The sequence below is a fragment of the Podarcis vaucheri genome (assembly GCF_965113315.1).
Source record: "Podarcis vaucheri genome assembly, chromosome: 9".
NCBI lineage: Eukaryota > Metazoa > Chordata > Lepidosauria > Squamata > Lacertidae > Podarcis > Podarcis vaucheri.
Window position 1 is genome coordinate 52,118,024 of NC_138767.1, and position 21,536 is coordinate 52,139,559.

The following is a 21,536-nucleotide window of genomic DNA, read 5'->3' on the forward strand; positions in this document are numbered from 1 at the left end:
TTTGACCTAAACCTTGCCTACATGTTCACCACATGACTTCAGGCATGCTAAATTCAAAAGGGAAAATCGGGAGCATGCCCTAAGTGCCCTCCCAGTTCTTTCTTTCCAGCCAGTGCTTAAATCCAGCTCTTTTTAAAAATTTGTCACCTTTTCCACTCGCCCTCCAGTGACTGAAAAAGGTGACAAATTCAAAAAGTGCCAAGTTTAAATTAAATCTAGAAAGGAATAATGAGTAATGCACTTAGAGTGTGCCTCCACAGCTTGAACCCCCCCCCCCAAAAAAAAATGTATGAAAGCTTTTTCTTTCTCTTTTCAAATAACTGGATTTCTTCTCATGATTGTATGATTACGTTAAGATGGTGTTAAAAATTCTCGCACAGCCTAACACATTTTATAGCAAATTTTCTCACACTGTCACTTTTTCTTGTACTTTTTTCAGACATAAGCAGGAAAGTGATCTAAAAGCCTTCATTATGCATGGGATGGCTGCAGCACATGCCTTAGGATGGGTGGTGAAACAAGCTTGATTTGTTGTTGTAAGATTATTTTGAAATCTTTGTTTTGGTTGGTGTCGCCCCCCCCCCCATTACTTTCCAAATCAATAGTGTATTCTATATCCATTATGTCTTCTTTGGTAACTAATGGTTTCTTCATGCCTTGTAAGTTTGCTTTAAAAAGTTAACATGTGCCTTTAGTAGCATAGAAATTTATTGTATTTACTCAAATGTAATGCGCATCTTTTTTGGCCAACTTATGTTGCGAAAATTAGGGTGCGCATTAGATTTGATGGCGCATTTACATTCGCCAGCAAAAACTTTTTTGTTTTCAGGTTTTTGAAATTTGAGGTGTGCATTAGATTTGATAGCGCATTAGATTCATGTAAATACAGTAATTTGGGTAGCATCTTATGTTGCAGCTGCACATTTTATTTGGTTGCATATTTAGCCATATGGGATGGAAAAGAACAATCTCTTTAAGATACTTTGTTTGTCATCTTCATACTGAATATTCACTGTGAAGCTATTTTATTTGTCTAGCTTTTGCATAAAGCCTCCACGGTTTCTCTAGTCAACCTGTTGCATTTCTGAATTGGTCTTACAGTTAGCTTTACCTCAAGTTCAAAATCTAATGCTATCTGTGTATTGTGTGAAAAAATTGACATAATCTGACTTTCTCCTGATATTGAAACGACACTTTCTTTTAGATTGAATTCTGCACCTTCAGTTTTCTTAAGATAATAGTTTGCGATATAATCAGGGAAATGTTGATCTGCTTCTTTAAGATGTATTTCCCTCCCCATGGGCATTTGTTATTAATTTTCTGATATGATTTCTTTATTTAAATACATGTGCAGATACCAAAAAACAGCATATTTATTCTTGCCTTGTTTTGTGTTATATGCAATAACTTGGCTAATTAGGATTTAAATATTTATCAAGGTAAGTGGTGTGTGAGAGAAGAACCCACAATGTTTAATAAAGATTTTTAGTTTGGGGCTTGGTATGGAGGTGTAACTTTGAACCTTAAGGTTCGCCAGCACTTTGAAAATAAATAAGGGGATTTTTTCACATTCTGCTAGTGCTTTCCCTTTTTAGTTAATAATTTAGAGACCTCAAGTGCAAGAGATAGGTTAAAAGCAAACATGCTGGAGGATGCTTGACCAAGTTTTGCTTGCTCAGCAGAAACTATCTTTGAGATCATGTCAAGGATCTGCATACTTTGGGAAGGGTTAAAAGGAACTCATAAATACATTTTGCTGTTGTTTTCAGGTGTTCCAACGCCAAGTCCAGAAATCCTTCGTCATACCTTAAACATGCTGGTACGGGAGAGGAAAATATACCCAACACCAGATGGCTACTTCATTGTGACCCCACAGACTTATTTTATAACACCATCCCTTATTAGAACTAACAGTAAATGGTACCATCTGGATGAGAGGATACCTGACAGGTCTCAGTGTACCTCTCCACAGCAAGGAACTATAACGCCTTCCACCTCGGGCTGTGTCAGAGACCGGACATTACCCAAAAACCACTGCGACTCCTGCCATTGTTGTAGAGAAGACATGCACAGCATGCATGCCTCCACTCTACAGAGGAAATCGGCAAAAGACTGCAAGGACTCCTACTGCCCCCCTTCCATGTGCCAGGTGCCACCCACTGAAAAAAGTAAAAGTACTGTAAATTTTTCGTATAAAACAGAGACACTTACAAAGCCTAAGGATGGAGAAAAGCAGTCTAAGAAATTTGGGCTAAAATTGTTTCGACTAAGCTTCAAGAAGGACAAGACAAAACAGCTGGCCAACTTTTCTGCCCAGTTTCCTCCAGAAGAATGGCCTTTGAGGGATGAAGATACCCCTACCACTATACCTAGGGAGGTAGAGATGGAGATTATTAGGCGTATTAACCCAGATCTAACTGTGGAAAATGTCATGAGGCACACTGCACTAATGAAGAAACTTGAAGAAGAAAAAGCTCAACGAAGCAAAGCTGGATCTTCAGCTCACCATAGTGGGAGAAGCAAAAAGAGTAGAAGTCATAGGAAGTCTCATGGGAAATCTCGGTCGCATAGCAAAACTCGGGTCTCTAAAGGGGATCCTTCAGAGGGCTCCCATTTGGACGTTCCGGGTGAAAGAGAGTATGATTTCTATGATCCCCTCACAAGGTCCCCACGCGAAGGCTGTTTCATAATAGAACACAAGAGGGACAATTTCATTATGCACAGCAGCCCTAACGTTCTTGAATCTCACTTTCCTATGACACCTGAATGGGATGTATCTGGGGAACTAGCCAAAAGGAGAACTGAAATGCCTTTTCCTGAACCTTCAAGGGGAAGCTCCCATTCTAAGGTCCATCGAAGCCACAGCCATACGCAGGACCGAAGATCAAGGAATGAGAGGTCTAATAAAGCCAAGGAGCGGTCTCGATCAATGGATAACTCCAAAGGACCTCTGGGTGCTCCTTCTTTAGGTACACCTGAAGACATAGCTGAAGCTTGCAGTCAAGATGACCAAACAACCAGCCAAACGTACATTGACGATAGCACCTTAAGGCCTTCTCAATCACTCAGTCATCAAAGGGCTCTTATGTCATCTGCAAACTACAAAGAAGTAGTTAAACCTGAAAAGACTGGTGGCAATGCAGAAACTCCCATTTCCTGTAGCCTCTTGGAACAAAGCAAGCCAGCCGAGAATTTGCCCCCGTATAATGAGCTCAACTCCTGTACAACGAAATCAGCAATTGATGATTATTTTCAGTGTAACACTTCTAGTGAAACTGTACTTACTGCTCCTTCACCTTTGGGGAAAAATAAAGAAGACCACGACACAGTGATTTTGACAGAAAGCGTTAAAAAAGTGTCTCCCTCAGAAAGGCAGTCTCAGCACATAGCCAGAGAGCCTGGGGTGCACAAAGAGGAGTCACCTAAAGGGCCAAACAGCAGTGGTGGACCAGTTGCAACTAGCCAAACCCCCGAAGTGATTGCAAATGGCCGACTGGTTCAACACCACAACACGGAATCTAGTAGCCTTGATAAGAGGAAAGAAATATTTAGTAAAGACACACTTTTTAAGCCTCTCCACAGTACTCTCTCTGTGAACAGTTTTCACAAGCCTAGTGTGCCACTACTAAAACCTCATCAAAAGACACCTTCTGATGCATTGCCAGGCAGATGCGACAAACTCGAGCAAGCTATGGTGACCTCAGTAACACAAGTCATACCTGTTTCACAGAGACAGCAAGAAACAGCCGGGAACCAAGAGGCATCCTTTGACTATTACAACGTATCGGATGATGACGATTCTGACGAAGGGACCAACAAGAACGCTGAAGAAGAAAAGAACCGGGATGATGTGGGCACTATGCAGTGGCTTCTTGAGCGGGAAAAAGAAAGAGACCTGCAAAGGAAGTTTGAGAAGAATCTGACTCTCCTTGCTCCAAAGGAAACGGAAAACAGCAACAACCAGAGAGCCACACATTCAGCAAGACTGGACAGCATGGACAGCAGCAGCATCACCGTCGACAGTGGGTTCAATTCACCACGGTAAGATCTTAACACTCATTTACCAAAACCTGTAATATTTTAATCTTAAATTATCGTGTCCTACATACGCATTAAGTATTACGGAGCTGAGCTGCTATTCGATGATAGCATTTTATAGCAGGTTTTCTCTGCTAACTTTATGCTGGCTGGTTGGTTACTCTTGCCAAGTCAGGCAGCCACCAGACATTTGTGAGGTTGTTTACACAACTGGGGATAATTGTGATTATTTCAGAGGATGACTAGGTCAGTATTATTTTGCTAAATAATCAACCTTTAAGCTCACAAAGTTAACCAAACTCTTTCTGAATGAGCTCTGTCACCGTACCGTCAAGTGGTAAAGGAAGCTTTTATCAGCCGAAAAGGGAGAGCATGAACCAAACAGAGCCAAGCTCTGCTTATACTTTTCCTTAAGCTTTGGCAAAAATGGATGTGATACAGATACTCAAACATGGTGCAGCTGTGTGGTGAAATTCTTGCCTATATGGATTATCTGCCTAGGTTTATACACTCGAGCATAGAAGGGATCCTATAGGATTGCAGAGTCAAGTCATTCTTTGTTTTATTGCAATGAATAGTGAACCCTACCAATCTCTGCACACTTTTGGTAATGATTGCAATAGTCTTTATATTATCAGTTATCCTGAAATGAAGACGAAAGTAGTGAGCGACCAATGTTGGAAGGACAACTCATTGGGAAGAATGCCTGTGGAGCCCCCAGTTGCTTCCTCTAGCAGTGCTAGACTAGACTTGTGTCCTCTGACGCCAGAGAGCAGGAGGAAAAGAGAGCATGATCTCAACAAGATTAGGTTCCTCTCACACTGTTTCTTAATCTAAGGCAAGAAGTTGTACAGATAGTCAGATCTGGTGATCAGACTGTAGGCTGTGACATTTTTCCTACGCGGAAATGATCTTCTGTCGGAAATTTGTCATGCACGAAATAGCACTGTTAGCTTGATCTTGGTGCTCTTTGGCTCTGGAAAGAGAGCTTGCTTTCCTCACAGCTGCTTCTTGCTGTTAACTCAGGGAGCCTGTGCCTAGAAGGTTCGATTCCTGTGCCGGAGGCTCTAATTACGGGTTTCTCTGAGCTTCTGTAGACCTTGCTGTTGTCTTTGTTTTCTGGTCAGCTCCCACAGAGCTCTGTTGTTGTTTCTCAAATTGGCCTATTTTCTACTGGGTTTGTAGCTCTTGGAGACCAGACAAAGACGAGGATAGTATTATTGCACGTGTTTTGTTAAAAGTAAATTGCTTCTATCAAACTACCTGCATCTTATACTGTTTGCATGAGGCCTGAGGAAAAGAAGCAAAGCTTTCTGTGTGGTGATGGCTGCCTTTTCCAGGGTCTGTGTGGAGGTGCAATTTTATTTGACTATTTCAACCAAGGCTTTTTTAAAAAAATGTCAGTTTTATGGACATGCTATCCAAATCATTATGAATGTAAAAGGCAGGCTTTTGTTTCTATCCTGCAGGTTCTGTAATCTAATCTCTCTGCCTCTGTATAGCTCAGAGGGAGAGAATTTGCCTTGCAGACAGAAGATCTTAGGTTCAGTCCTTAGCATCTCCAGGTTGAGCTGGGAACACACCTGTCTGAAACCCTGGATAGCCACTGCCAGTCAGTGTCAGCAAAACTGTCACAGATGGTTCAGTATTCCAACTCAATATTAGGCAGTTTCCTGTATTGCTTCTCTCATAGGCAGAAGCTTCTCACCCCTTCTTTTTATTTTCTTTATTCTTCACTGGCTCAGGGAAGAACTTAGTGAGTGTTTTCCAAATCTCTGTGCATTACTACCCTGCAAAATGCCACTCAACAGGATTTTCAAAGTAACGGTTGGGGTGGAATTCTTTGCACTTTCCCTCTGTATGTGTGGGGCAGGGGTTTTATTCTGTTAATGACTGAGGTTCTCTTCAGATTATTTTCCATGGATTAGACTGAGTGCATTCCTTGCTCTTAGATATAATCCTTAATTTACTGTAACAACAAAACCAGCAAACTATGGTTAGTAATTGCTCTCGAAACCAGGATCGGAAACCATGGCTTGAGGTGGATTTCTGATGCTGGATTGGAGAACAGGCCTATCTTGCCAGTTCACAAGTCACACAGCAAAGCAAATTAGGATTCATGCTAAGCAGGTAACGGAAAGAGAAGCCTCAGAGGAAACAAACCAGGATTTGGAGAAACACCTGAATTGAGCCAGTTCAGATTAATAGCTCTGGAAGAACTACATATATGAACATGGATTTAAATTTCTTCTGCAGTTTCCTACATTTCCCTCCATATAGCACTGTAGTCAACTATCCATTTGTATAGTTTCATACACATTTTATGAGCAATTAGCACAAGTTACAATCTAATTTTGGTGCAGACGAAAACCAGAAAATACAGTGGTACCTTGGTTTTCGAGCGCCTTGGAAGCCGAACATTCTGATTTTCGAACACCGAAAACCTGGAAGTAATTGCTTCCGTTTTTGAATGCACTTTGGGTGTCAAATGGCTTCCACTGCGTTTTTCCCCTCCAATTTTCTCCATTGACTTGGCAGCCAGCCCTTTGTGCCTAGTTGTCGAACATTTCGGAAGTCGAACAGTCTTCCAGAACGGATTACGTTCAACAACCGAGGTACCACTGTAGATACACTACTGGTGCATATATATATATATATATATATATACATTTTTTATTTGTTACTTAAGCAGTTTCTTCATATAAAGAGCTATATTGCATTCACTCAAAAGTAAACATAATTTGTTCCTATTTTGAGAGAATGGACAGTTGGCCTAGGACATGAACCCATCTGTCCATCTAGAACATCTATGCTAATATTGTCAAGGAACTGGGATGGAGGGTAAGAATAAGCATGCTTTCTCTACTTCCTTCCAATCTTCCAGGTTGCTACCACATGTTTTTTTAGATTTTTATATTGCTGAAGCTCCCTTTCAGTGAGTGATTCTTACATTGGCTGCCATACTCCTAGAATGGAAGGTAATATAAGAAGGTAATTCACAGGAAACAACCCAGCTGGGTGTTACAGCCTTTTTTGACCCTTATAACATGCTGTGTGTTTTAACTTTGAGAGAAGTGGAAAGGATCAAAACAGCTGGTGTGGAAGATATCTGAGTAGAAGATAGCAAATTCCTTTAATTTAATTTGTAGTTTTAATCTATTGGGTTAAATATATATATAAGCTTTTTTACTTCCTTGAAGTTTGTGTTTGAGAAATTTTATATGAAAATTGTTAAGGCCAATGGCAAAAACAATAACATTGCTGCTGATAAGTGCTCTATGTGCGGTTGGTTACCCTTGAAAAGTGTTCTGAAACTGCAACTTCTGCAAAATGCTGTAGCCAGGTTGCTGACAGGTGCTCGATATTTTGATTCTGTCATGCCAGTTTTGTGTGATCTGTACACTGTTTACTGGTGTGTTTCTGGCCCCAATTCAAGGTGCTGGTGTTGACCTTTTGGGCACTGATTACCTTGAGAACTGCCTTTTTCTGCACATTTCTCCCGACATTGCCAGTCATTTATGTGAAGCCCTACTCTACATCCTTCAATCCCAGGAAGCAGGACTCGCAGTAACTACGATTTGGGCCTTTTCCCTCCTGTGCAACACATGTAGAATACCAGCTTAGATGTGTTAGGTCCACACTATATTGTATTTGTGGCTGGTAAAAATATTAATTAATTTAAAAGATTGTTCTCTCTTTGCTGGTTTATCTTTGTCTTGATTTTAGTGGGATTTTAATTCTTGTTATTCTTTTTATTTATTTTTACATTACACCAATATGTATTTTACTGGGGATTTTATATATTTTGTTCTTTGAGTTTATTTGGAAATTAAGTGTGGTATATTTTTTTTTTAGAGTTACACAATCTGCAACTCTGTTCAGCAACATTTGTTGGTGATGGTGCTGTGAGCTCCTACCAATAGTCCATAATGCCATATCTCCCCTATATATTCAGTGAGAAGTGTGCCTTGGGTGTTCATTCTTACTGTTTTATTACTGATGTGATATTTCTACCATGATCACTCTCTAGTTGAAATGCCACTGCAGAATGATGGCATTTCAGAAATTGGCTGGCTATAACATTCTATTTGTGGCAGAGCAATTGGGTTATCTGGGAAAGATTTACCACCGGCTGAACAATATGGCTTCATATGAGATATTAATGGCCTAAAAATGAACTTGGAATTGAGGTAGGAATTGATTAGTTTGATTATTTAATTTCTATGCCGCTTAATATACTAAAAATATCTCTTAGGTGGCATACAGAAAACTGAAGCAACAACAGACGACTTAAAATATTTCAAAAATACACAGTTAGGTACAAAAATGTTACATTAATACAAATATATATACAGTGGAACCTTGGTTCTCGAACCTAATCCGTTCCGGAAGTCCGTTTGACTTGCGAAATGTTTGGAAACCAAGACATGGCTTCCGATTGGCACAGGCACCCTGGAAACAATAGCCGACAGCTGCATTGGACGCTTGGCTTCCGAAAAACGTTCAGAAAACGGAACACTTACTTCCGGGTTTTCAGTGTTCAGGAGCCAATTTCTTTGTCATCTAAGTCATTTGAGAACCAAGATTCCACTGTATATAAATCAATATCAGTTCATTTGCCTTTTAACTCACCCTTCCTCTCAGTGTCTGGGTTCTCACCAGAGTCTAAACCAGGGGTCTGCAACCCGCGGCTCCGGAGCCGCATGTGGCTCTTTTACACCTTTGCCACGGCTCTGGGGCAGATACTAGCGAGGGGAGGAGGCGCATTGTGCACCCCGACACTCCCCACTGTGGCGGGCGCTGTACTGGCTGTGACGTCGCATGGGGGCGGTGCATGCGTTAGTCATGCACCGTCCCGACGTCACCTTCCCACCCGCTGTCAGATCGCGGCTCCGGAGAGATATTAGTTTTCAATGTGGCAGTGGTTTTGCGGCTCCCAGTTTTTTCCCCCTTCGGAAACGGGTCCAAGTGGCTCTTTTTGTCTTAAAGGTTGCAGACCCCTGGTCTAAACAAACACTCAATTCGCCCACAACAAGAAGAGCTCATGGAAATAGTGGACATCACCCTAATCTTTCACTCTAGACTTGTTTTTATGGGCAGACCCAAGGTGGATGGCACTTCTTCAGGCTGCACACAGCGGTGTCGCATTGAGCTGCTCTCTCTACACCAATTTCTAGGTACAGCAGGTTTGTTGGGTTCCCCAGGGGGGTCTAGAGGATGGGAAGAGGGAACCCCTCCACTCACAGCTCTTTCTTCACACTATGAAAAATAAAAGAGCCACTGCTATTCTTAACATAAAACATGAATGATACTTAACTATAACAGACAAAAGTGAATGTTGCTTTACACAGAAGGGAAAAAAGGAGGGGAACAGAAGGGGAAAGTAAAGAAATTCAGAAGCAAACATTACAATTGTCTTGTAGGTTCATGCATGCACATCATTTCTCTTTGCCCCTGCCCTGGGAGTGCCAAGCATCACTTGCTATACCTGTAGTTACTACCTGCCGTCTACTACGGATGATGTTTTTGATACCCAAAGGAATATTGGTAACATGCCTAGGCCCACACATATTTTAGGCAGGGATAAGGTCAGTCTTTTGTCATGGTTGCATGATAAAATTATGGAAAAGGTGTCATGCTGACAGCATGATATATATTAGAAATTATTTTTAAAGGCTTTTCAGATTTATCCTGAAATGTTCTGTATGCTACATAAGGAGCAGTAAGTGCCTGTGCTCAGTGGAGCCTGTGATACAGCAGTAATTCTTATATCTTAGTTCAGTCATGCAGCCACACGTCTGGTCCAGGGCAACCCTGTTCTTGAGTGCACCAGCCTGGAATGGAAAGGTGCTACATTTCACCTGCAATAAGGATATATTGTTTGCCTCACTTGAACAACAATTGACAATATCTGCACCTTGACATGGGCTCAGTATTAAGGACTTCTTAAATCTTGCGTAAAGTATTGAAATTATTAATTATAACATATACTAACATTCAGTGTTGAAGAATTTTGATCATGAGTTCAGATGACATGCAAAGCCATAACATGGCTTGGCTTAGCACATCACAAGAGTTAAAAAGACAGAGGATGCGAAAAGCAACTGTGAGCTCTTCTCCAGGAGTCTGCATGTTTACCCAGCTCTGATAAGCTATAATTTTACTTTCTGTAATGTGGAAGCATCTGAACCCAGAATTTTGGTTTGTCAGTCAACAACAAACTTGGCTTAAGTCTGGCTAGAGATCCTGGTTTTTAAAGAAGGAAACAAACCATAATCGGACATCACACTAAGCTGTTTTTTTTACACACTGATGTCAGGGCAAGAGGGAAGTAGGAGCGATTGGGCTTGTGCACAATATGATTTATTAAACTAGGGTCCTTGGCTTACTGTTAAAATGCAAAAGTAGGAATTCCTTTATATAACCTTCTGTGTTACCTTTTCTTGCAGGCAAATAGATAGATATATGCACAACTGTTATATGTGTGTTTGTTTCCCCCCCTTCTCTCTCTAGTACTCGTGAGAGCTTAGCTTCCAACACGTCAAGCATTGTTGAAAGCAACAGGCGCCAGAACCCAGCTCTCAGTCCTGCACATGGTGGTGCAGGTCCAGTGTTCAGCTTCCGTGCAACTGCTGACCCGCCAACAAGCGAAACTGAAAAACTGCAGAAACCTGCTAATTGCCTGCAAGCTTCTGTTACAAGTGTTTGATAGTGCTTCTGCCTCAGATCTTCTGTCTCATCCTATACAGCAAAGTTTACGACGCTGGGACTGATGTTTACGTCTTTTGGAGGGGGGAAAAACCAGGCATCTCAACCGCACAGTTTTTGTGTCTACCTAAACTGTGTTGCTACATAGGCTAGGGACAACAAAGAAATCTTTATTTCAAGGTATTGCTTTTCACATTTTGCGGCTCTGTAGCAAGAGAATAGCAGTAGGGATAATATGTACACTTTTGCTTCACTTAATTGTAACTGAGCACATATATGAAAGTCTAGACACTGTAAGTGTAATCTGCATTTTCAATGTCATGCAGTTGCCAACTTCATTTTAAAATGCCACAGATATGTGATGCCCCCTACCACTGGTTAAACTATTTGCCACAGAGATGGTTCTTTTCCTTTATAAACTGAGCCTTTGTTGAAAGTAAACAGCTAAGGGTCACCTTGAGGGAAAACAATGCGAAATGAGTCTAGGAAAGACCTCAGCTCTACCTGTGAATTATTTATACATCTGTCATTTTCACTGTGAGTCTTCATGACATGATTTTGCAAGAATCCATAGCAAAAGTAAGTCAAAAGAGGTCATGTTTTTGGGAAGAGGTGGGGAATAATGGAGATGTTATCTATTTTTACTTTGATTTTTTTAAAGTATGAGATGTTTACCTAAAACTTATTTCTTAATTTCCCCTAGTTGAAAGCAGGGATATAAGACTTTGAATTGAAGGTGAGGAAGGAGAAACCTAACTTTGATTGAGGCACATCACTAAGTGATAGAAGAGGTAACAGGTGTTTTTTGTTTTTAAAAATATAAAAGGCAAGTAAAGTGATCACTTTTTTAATGTGTCACTCCAGTTGTTACCCCAAATTATTAATATTATTATTATCAAAGTAATTTGGAAGAAGAAGAAGAAAAGAAGAAGAAGAGGAAGAAGAAGAAAGCTCTTTGTGATACAAATGATGAATTATGGCCTGAAGGGTTGATTTCTTTCTATGGAAGGACATACTATATTTTTATTTTATGTAGCTTTTAGAGTGCCTAAATTAGGCTATTGAAACTAGCATACACTGTAGAGAAAAGATTTAGAGACTAATAAACTTCAGGCCTTTTATTGAATTACATTTCTTTGTGAGTAAACATTGTATGGAAATACTTAGTTTAAAAATAATCATGAGTTTTAAATGTGTCCAGGTGGATTGCTGATGAAGAGAGATTATTTGTTTGATCTGAGAAAATGAGATATTCATTGATGTACACAAAAGCTTGCTAAGTTTTTCATCAACAAAGGTTAGTTCAATAAAAGACATCGCGTTACCTCTTTTGTGAGTCTCACAAAGTTGATAGCAGAAGTTCTGTATCCACAGGTTTATTATATCTAATGTGTATGTCCTGAAATTGCTAATCCAAAGTAATCTATTTTTTAAGAAAAGTATTCTAGATTAATGTTTAGAGAGATCTGCAATTTCAAGAGTAAACTTGAAAAGCATAAAGGGCCAAATTCTGCTGTCTGTTATTTATGCAACCCAGTACTGCATAAATTTTGTTTTCAAACAATCATAATGGTGGTACAAGTAGAATAATAAAATACAATAAGAAAGATCAGAAGCAGTGTAAATTGTTGTATGGATTAACATTTACACTTATCTGTCTTTTGTTGATACCCAGGTCATATAACCAAGCATACCATTAAAGACGGTATTTTCATCAGGTACTGGTGATGATTTGTATAACCTGTTCAAGCTTCACTTGTGTTCTGTGTTGTCTTCTGAAAGTGCACTCTTACCTTAAACAGTTTTAAACAGCTTTCAGGTGCTTATTAAATAGCTTTACAAACACTGGGCACAATTGGTTTCAGTTTACACCAGGGTAAATCAGTCCATTGCAAGTCCAGGGCACTCTGGTACATATGCAGGGACTCAGATGTGTGTTTAGTACTGAACAAACTGGAGCTCTTCCTTTAACTTTAGTGTTAGGAAATGCTCCATACATGAAATCCCATTGTGCACACTGAGCCTTCTGGGTCCTGTGAAGCTTTGAGTTGTAGCCCTGCTATCTGGAACAACCAGTGAAGGATCAGGCCTAGATACTTGCTTTATTATCATGTATACATTCTATTTGCTACAAGTAGTGAGATGGCTCAGTGCATATAATGGAGATTATTATGCTGCTTGGTTGGTTAGTTACTTGGCCTCCTGCCTTATACCTTTGAAGCTATGGTATAATAACCTAGAAATGCATTGCCTGACAAATCTCATTCCTTACATAGGTAACTCTGGGAATATTTAATACACGCAGATTCCAGAGTTATTAGGTTTTGGGGAGGAAATTGCTATAACACTATACAGTAGCAATGTGTGGGGTGGTTTTTTGGAGATATGCTCTGATATTTATAGTATGCATCAATTCACTACAATTGCTGGAATGATATCAGAATTCATAACTGAAAGTAAAAATTAAAATGTTGTATAAAAATGTGAATGAGGAAGATATTACCATGTATGGGAAATATGCTTCCATTAGTTAAGATTATTGAAATGGATACATTAAGCAGTTATACAAAAGACATCATTCCAGTTTTTTAACAATAAATTCTCCCTTGGTTGACATTTAAAGGTCCCCAAAGACGAGCTTTTAAAAGGTCCTGTTAATATTGGCATGGCTATTGGCCAATAATATGTTTGTGGCATTTTATTAGCATTAATTTTACTCTCGGAACATGTTATATAAATGAAACTTACATAAACAAACATTCTTAATGTGCATTCTTTTCAAAAATAAATATAAAGAAAGTCCATTTTGAGATTATAGACATATACTCACAGGAGTGGAGCTTGAGTGTTTTTGTCACTGTTATCCTGTGATGAAATCATGATGACCTTATATTGCATGGTTGATCATCTATCATCCTTCTAATGTATCAACTTAAAAGGTTTACAGAACCAGAATGCGTTGAATCTCTATGTTGTGTTCAACTTTAAAGGGTCAACACAAATCTGTCGGCATTTTGCACACTTGATATGTATTATTATAATACAACATGTTACTTTTATGGTAAAATTCTTTTTTACACATATAACTACCTCCATGAATTTGATGAAATGCAGCAACATGTCTTTTTTTAAAAAGGGTATTGTTAAGAGCGACGTTTAAAACTTTATGAAGAAATAGGCCATGACGTTCTCTTGTGTGTCGGTGCTTGCATATGAAGTCATTTTTCATTGCCATGATTTCCTGTTACTGTATTCAATTGGCTTTTGGCTTTAGTAGTACGAGATTTTATACAAGGGTCATAGAATCTTTTAGATAAACAAGGGGGGGCTCAAATTTGTCCTTTGTCTTTCCATTTCTGCTGAAGTTTCTACCTGGTAGAAAGTCTAGTGTTGCTTGTACTTTAGAAGCCTGTTAAATATATACAGTATATGGAATATGATTGGCAGTCTGGGGCTTAGCAGAAGACACACCGGGTATTTTACTGCCTCCGTTTAAACTCTTTGGGCCCTATTCTGCCTTCATTTATGGCAACATATCATGCCAGAGTTTAGCTTAAATCTTTGCATTATCTGCCTCCCAAGTGGGCCACTGGCGTAATACGCTCTCAGTTTTCTCAATCATGTGCATCTTGGGGGTTGAATACTATAGAGCCCAATATTTTTCACAATGAGATAAATAGTCTGAGATCCTGATATTAGTGTTAATAATAACAGAACCACCAAATAAGCCGTAGGAGTGTTTTTCCTTTAAACATACAGTAAAAAGAGCGAGGAACAGTTAAGAAAGTATCTTCAGAAGCATCCTTTGCGAGGGTGGGGGTGACAGAAATAAGCGCATTGAATGGCAGCTGCCCATCAAGGCTATGATTTCTCTATAAATGTGCTAGGTATATTTTTAGGGGGTTGTTCAGCTAAATCCATGCCATTATCACTCACACAGAAATACAAAACAAGATTGGAGGAGCATATTGTTAGAACCTTTTAACTAGTTAAAATAATACTGGCTTTATTGTAGTCAGAGCTTTGAATGTTCTGTACCTGAAAAAAAAATCCCAATTCTACAGCAAAGTCATCCAGATTCTGTACCAAGAAGAGCCATCTCCTGAGAAATAAATGTATTTTCCCTGCATCAGCTACCTATAGAAGAAGGAGAGGGAGGGAGACACACATAGGATTGAAGCCACACACATCCCAACCACTGGTAGTCGTGTGCAGAGCCATTTAAAACATTTTAGATTTCCCCTTGTGTATTTTTGAGCCTCTGTTTGCAGAGATTCATGAGATGATTCCAGTCCACACATGTGCGGTACTGTCATGGACACACAGAATAAATATAGTCCTGATTGTAATAGGCAGATTAGCATAAATAGCTGTGTGGTTTAAAAGCATTATTTGCCTTCAGTAAATCACCAGCCATATCTGTCAATTGGAGGAAGTGGCAATTATTTTCCTCACCGCTTTCGGGGGGGGGGGATGGGGACGACGAAGTTTTGCTATAAAGGGCAGTTCATGAAAGATTGGCAATGCACTGATACTGTACTTTTCCCTGAAAATCTCAAGCATTTTGCAAACTTAACTAGTAGAAATAAACTCCATTGCAGTCAAATGACTTCTTTCCAAGTCAATGTAGCCAGGTTCCAAACCCTCTCATATACAGGGTTTCCCTCATTCTACTTGTTTGACTGCCTAGTAACAATGAACATTTGTTTAATATTTAAAATAAGTTCAGCGTTAACATTACGAAGTTAGTTTTTAAGCTGTCTAAGAAAAGAAACCGTTTTGGAGCCTTGAAGTGGCCCTTACTACAGTGCCAAAATATTCTAACTTCCAGCAACATAGCCATTCTCACTAGTGAAAAAGAACTAAAATTACTACACACGAGAGAAATACTAAAATACATATTTTGAACAAGCCTTTTCCAAATGTGAAATTGCTGAGTTCAGTAAATTAGAGGCTACTGTAGTTTATATTCCTCTCTGCTCCTCCATAGAATATTTCCAACTAATTTCATTAACTTAAATAAATCACTTTTAAGTTATAATCTTACAGATGATCATCCCAATCTAGTTCATTTGATTTATACCCCTCTGCTTCCAAAATGTAATACTTCTCTTTACCCATTAGACAATCAAGGCATACTTTCCTTTGCCTAACAGGTGACCATCGCAGCATCACTTTGAGAGAGAGCACACACAGAAACCAGTTGCTAAGTGCAGGTTTCTCCTCTTTTGAGCTTGCTCTGCTGGGTTTGGGCAATGGGCTGAAATAAAAGTATAATGAGATGTCACAGCCATGCTAGTCTTTTGCAGCATAAGTGAAGAGTGTTCTGGTACCTTAAAAACTAATAAATGTATTGTGGCATCAGCTTTCGTGGCCCACAGTCCACTTCCTGCACATTCCACAGAGCAGCTGTTAGTCTTTAAGGAGCCACAACACTGTTTTTTTCATTCTAGTTCCACCTTCGCTTTCATTCATGTGAAATTACTAGAAAATACTTAAGCCTCTGTGTTTTAAATTCGTTTCAATATTTCAGTTTTAAGAACATGTCGTGAAAATGGTCCCAGCCCAGCCCAACGGGGTGTGTGCATAGAGGTGTTTTGTGACTTGTATTCACAAAATATAGCATGAGAGGGATTGATTATCTCTTAAACTAAATATGTTGTACAGCAGGCCTGTCGCTCACAATATTACAGTCTGCCTTGGATCTGCAAGGACATGGGGCTCAAATCTAAAGTGCCTGATAGGCTCAATACATGACTGCTGGTCCATCATTGTTCTGTTGGGGGTGAGTTAGATGGCTTGTTCTATAGTATGGCCACAGCCTAAGTAGGACTATGATGGAAGCATTTGTAAGTATCCCATAGTTCATAGAAAATACGGTGACAGTTCCAATATCATATGACTGAGAGGCAGAGGCCATGTTAACCACTTTAGAAAAGTTTAAAATAACAGTAGCCTATGCAGCATATACAGTTAGTGGACAAGAATAGTTAATGATATGAGATAAGTTGTTTTGGTCCATCTAACAGTGGCAGAAGCAAAGTACTTCTGTTGGGAGATGGTTCCCAGGTCACAGTTTATCATAGAGCCATTGTGTATCATATTCTGCAACTGCCAGACTCCTATCATGCCAAGTATATGATGCACAAACACAAACTCACCAGAGTGCCTCCACTTTGAGTTGTTCTGCATCATAAAAGTACTCTAAGAAGCATTAAGCAAACTGTTCTTTTCCCATTGACAAACTCTCTCACACACACCCCTTGATGCTATTCCATAATGATTCACAACAATACTGTGATTAGAGGTTATAGACAGTTTAAAATACATCAGACACCCACCTGTGAGCATGAAAGATAGGGCCCGTTGAATAATTGGCACAGATGTTAACTTCTGTATGAACAGGAGACTTAGATTTAAAGGGATCATAATTCTGCAGGTAACCTGTGAGTGACTGAATGTGGTTGTTGCTTTAGGTTTAAATGAGTTAATAAATGCAAGTGGGACTTACTGTATGCTAGAAGGGAGTTTTGCAACCAAGACTGCCTTGTATAAATGTGTTTGCACTGAAAAAAAAATTAAAATTACTTGGTCTCTGGTTGCTGTAAAGGTCATCCGAACTGGATGTTCTGTTTATATTGTATAGTATTTCATATGAAATAATACAGTTCATGAAATGTCTTCCCTTAACGTTACTGATTTATAACAGCACATTTGTGACATGGTTTTTATTGTGTCAGTGTACCATATTGTAAATGATGATAACTTGTCATGCTTAGTATAATAACTTAAAAGAAAAAAAAAGGACAGGGATTTTTGTAAGTCTATATTTGAAAGTCCCTCCATATGGTAATATTGTGTTCATGTTGTTTATGTAGTGTTGTGTGAAATATCCATTTTGGATTGTGTTACTTTTTAAAATATTAAATAACATTTGGTTATATGTTACGTTTTCAAGTCTTTTTTATTTTATTTTGCAAATGCCACTGATGTGAGGAAAACGTGTATGCTAGTTGCGTTTTGTGTTTTCAGTCCCATTTTATCATGTTCATGTTATACTTTTTCTGTGTTAGAAACTAAAATGATTTTTGAGCATATGAAGCTGCCTTATAACATCCAATCACTGAGCCATCCAAACATCCACAAGAATGCTGGGGGATAGTTGAGGCTTGTGGAGGAAGATCACCTCCGTAGAGTTTTGTTTTTACTTCTGCAAACCTTGGTGTCCCATCCCCCCCCCCACCATGCTGATACCTCACTTTTGTTTCTTCTTGGACCCATTTTGACTCCCATGTTGCTAGTACTCATCAAGAGAGTTCATCATTAGAAGGAGTGATCAGTTAAATTTTGCTTACTACCACACACCCTGAGAAGGCTAATCAAATCATAGAGTTGGATTATACCTCAAAGGTCAGTTAGTCCAATCTCCTGCTGAGGGAATAAATAAAACATTCGTGGCCATTTAGCCTCTGCTGAGATACCTCAAACAATAATATATTCAGTGAATTTCCTTCGGGGAGGGGGAGGGATACAAATAAATATTTTGAAAATGTTTGGTTTAAGAGAAGAGGTAAATTTACGAATGAACTTGTGCACGAGAAGCTTGGAAATTGGTTATAGGCTTAACTAACAACCAGTACACAAATGCTGTTTATTTACATCTTGTCTTTAAAGATGCAATTTCTAACCAAGGTGGCTTACAAGTAAAATGAAAGCAACAATAATAAATTCACAAGACAGTATTGTTGCATACATCAGGACTGTTCCCACACGGGAGTTGGTGACATGAAATTGGGTACCTTGAACTGACTCTGAGGGTTTTTGTTTTTGTTTATATATTCTGCAGGCACACATATTACGCTTGATTCCAACTTAGCCTCCATAACCCCACAGTTTCCCTAGGCCTTCTAACCCATATCCTATGTGGGCTGAGGAAACATTGAAATTTGGGTCAATGCTCTATAATAGGGCATGTGCTTTTTATATTTTGAAATCTTAATTTGATAACAAACCTCTATCATAGCTTATCTTAAGCTGCAGAGCACATCATCTGTGATGGATGTAAAAAAAGATTTGAAATTACTGTTATTCTAGAATACCGACTGAGAGCTTAAACTCAATGATGTGTTTGTTTGTTTTTCTGTCTCCCTTTGGAGATATTCTGTTCTGTTCCCTTTTTCTTTTGTGTTGACTTCTTAACAGGCTGCTTCCAGTAATGAAAAAATATTGGGCTGGGATGGAATGTGATCTGGCAGCTGATGCTGTCATTCATTTGAACCCAGTCTTTGTCAGTAAGTAAAGTCTAGCAATGTGCTTGGATGGATGGATGACTTAGTATCGAATTGGACCCTGCTGTTGTAGGTACTGGGTGCACTTGACACAACTTTCTGTATTTACAGGAATTAACCTTTGTGACCTATAACTTTAGAACAAAAACAGTGACTCGCTTTTCACTGTGTACAGACACCATATTGTGATGGACTTTGTTTCTCTTCAGAGATTTGCAGGTAAGGAATCCCTTTCCCTCAAGTATGTGATATCTTTATGATACTACAATATATATATATAAAAAACATCCTGTTTGTCATTAATAACAACATGTTTTAGCTTTGGGTTTTATAAAATATCATTATAGAGCAGAATGTTTCCCCGAACTTGTTTATTTCCCTTATGGGTGACTTATCTTGTTAGCTTTAGTTGAGTCATGTATTTTTTCCTCTCATATTTCATGCCATGAAGATGTGGCTTCTGTTAAATCACTTCATTGAGTTATTCTAGCTTTGTGTTGCCTAAACACATTATCTATTCAGTGAGAGACAACTAATACCCTTCTCAGCGCAAGTTTTGTTATGACTCCTTTTGTAAACTCTCTGGGGTCCCATATGGATGTAGGCTAGGAGCCATTTTGGAGAGCTACCACCATGCAGCTCTTAGGGCTTCCCTTCAGCCTACCTCTACTAACTGCCACCGCATAGAACAGTCTTGCCCTGAGGGAAACAGGAAAGAAGTAGATAAGCACCTTCAAAACAAAAACAGTTGCCTTTTTTGTTTGAATGATGCTTACTGTTTTTTATAATTTTATGTAAACTGCTTTGTGAGGTGGACCTGAAAAGTGCTTTAAGGGAGGAGAGCAGCAGGGAGGGGCAACAGGAACTCAGCAGTATGAAGAAAAATTATGGTTTTTAGCTACATTGGTAAAATTAGGTGGGAAATGATCTCGCAATGAGGGAAGCTGAGGAGAATGCATTCAAAGTGAGAAGTTCATTCACCGCCATTCAACGCTGGGTAGCAGGAGGACAGTTGAGAGTAACAGAAAAACGGGGGGGGGACACCTTACCTAAAACAGACTGAATTGCAAACCAGTATGCTGGATGGAGGGGAACATGTTCCAAAGGGATACACAGCAGACAATGGTCCATAAAAGGACAAAAAGGTTAAGTTAAAAGAGCAACAGTTTAAAGTTTGAATAAATGTGGGAACTTAACCAAGAAGGGATGACAGATATGTGTGTAAGTGGAAAATTTATGTGAGTTAAAGAGTATTGAAGTGTATTGAGAGCAGTGTGTCTATTAAAGAAAAGGAAGAGCTAGTGATTTAGAAAGTTAGAAGAATAAACTCAGTGAAAGAACACATTCTGCAGTTCCATAGTTCTGTGTATTGAAAGTATGTTCACATATTTCCTTCACAAAGGCCCTCTCACATTTCCAATAGCATTTGAGTACCATATGTGTACTCATACATGAGTGTATCCTCCGCATACTCATGTTTATACCAGGTCCAGTAAACATTATGCATCCATTTCTTCTTAACGGTGAATAGATGCCTTAGTTGAGCCTAGACGTTTAGGCCCCATTTTCACATTCAAGAGGAGATTGCTTAAGCCCAAGGCTCACTCATATGCTCTGCAATTTGTGCAGGCTAACATGTTGAGGCAATGTGTGAACCAGCCTCAAATCCATCTCAATATGTATTAAATATAAAGAATTGGAAGACATAACTTGGATGAGTGATGTTAGCACTGGCTTCACTCCATTGCTCTTAACGCCTCTTTTCCAAACTTTGAATAGTCTGGCTTTCCCCCTTCATGTATAATCACTGCTTTCCAACCAAATTGAAACTCCCACCCCCACCCCCCACCCCCGTTTTAAGTATGCCTGGTTTTCTGCATGTTAGAAAGTAAATTATGGTTCCGCTTGCCCGTGACCAAATATTCCCATGCCTGATACTCTTGGTTCTTCATAGAATATACTGATGCCCAAATTTCCCTAGGAAGTCTGAAAATGAGTTGACTACTTTTGTGTCCTTCTTATTCATGGAGCTAATACAATATCCAGGATATGAAAGTGTGTGTCTCTAGTTCAGGCTTCCTCAACCTCAGCCCTCCAGATGTTTTGAGACTACAATTCCCATCATCCCTGACCACTGGTCCTGCTAGCTAGGGATCCTGGGAGTTGTAGGCCAAAAACACCTGGAGAGCCGAGGTTAAGGAAGCCTGCTCTAGTTCCTTAAAAATAAACTGCTGAAACCAGACAGTGGTCGTTCTTGAACTGTTATAAGCAGCCAGTCAGAGTCCGCTTCCCTGTTACATCTCATATTGGCAGTGCTTCCAGTCTCTTCATGTTGTTATCCTCTCCCCCTCTCTGAAAGCATGTTGGTGCCATTAGAATAATAACTACAGTACTTTAGAGTATTGCTTTTCAGACTTTTATCAAAGAGAGAAACCTTTCTTTGTGTGTTAACTTTAAATGTATTTGAATTTTTAATATAGAAGGGTAGGCCTAAGTAAGGCC

At 39.3% G+C, this 21,536-nt stretch overlaps 1 protein-coding gene across 5 annotated transcripts in view; it reads left to right on the plus strand.

Moving 5' to 3' along the window:
- Positions 1-16,198, plus strand: part of STOX2 (storkhead box 2) — a 129,947-nt gene extending 113,749 nt beyond the window's left edge. For 4 of the 5 annotated variants that reach the window (XM_082237882.1, XM_082237885.1, XM_082237883.1 and 1 more), the window contains exons 3-4: positions 1,770-4,041; positions 10,552-16,198. In XM_082237882.1, coding sequence (XP_082094008.1) covers positions 1,770-4,041; positions 10,552-10,747 — 2,468 coding nt within the window. In that variant the 3' untranslated portion in view covers positions 10,748-16,198. The remainder of the gene's footprint in view (positions 1-1,769; positions 4,042-10,551) is intronic. The other variant, XR_014223474.1, reaches the window with a different exon arrangement.
- Positions 16,199-21,536: the final 5,338 nt, after the last annotated feature.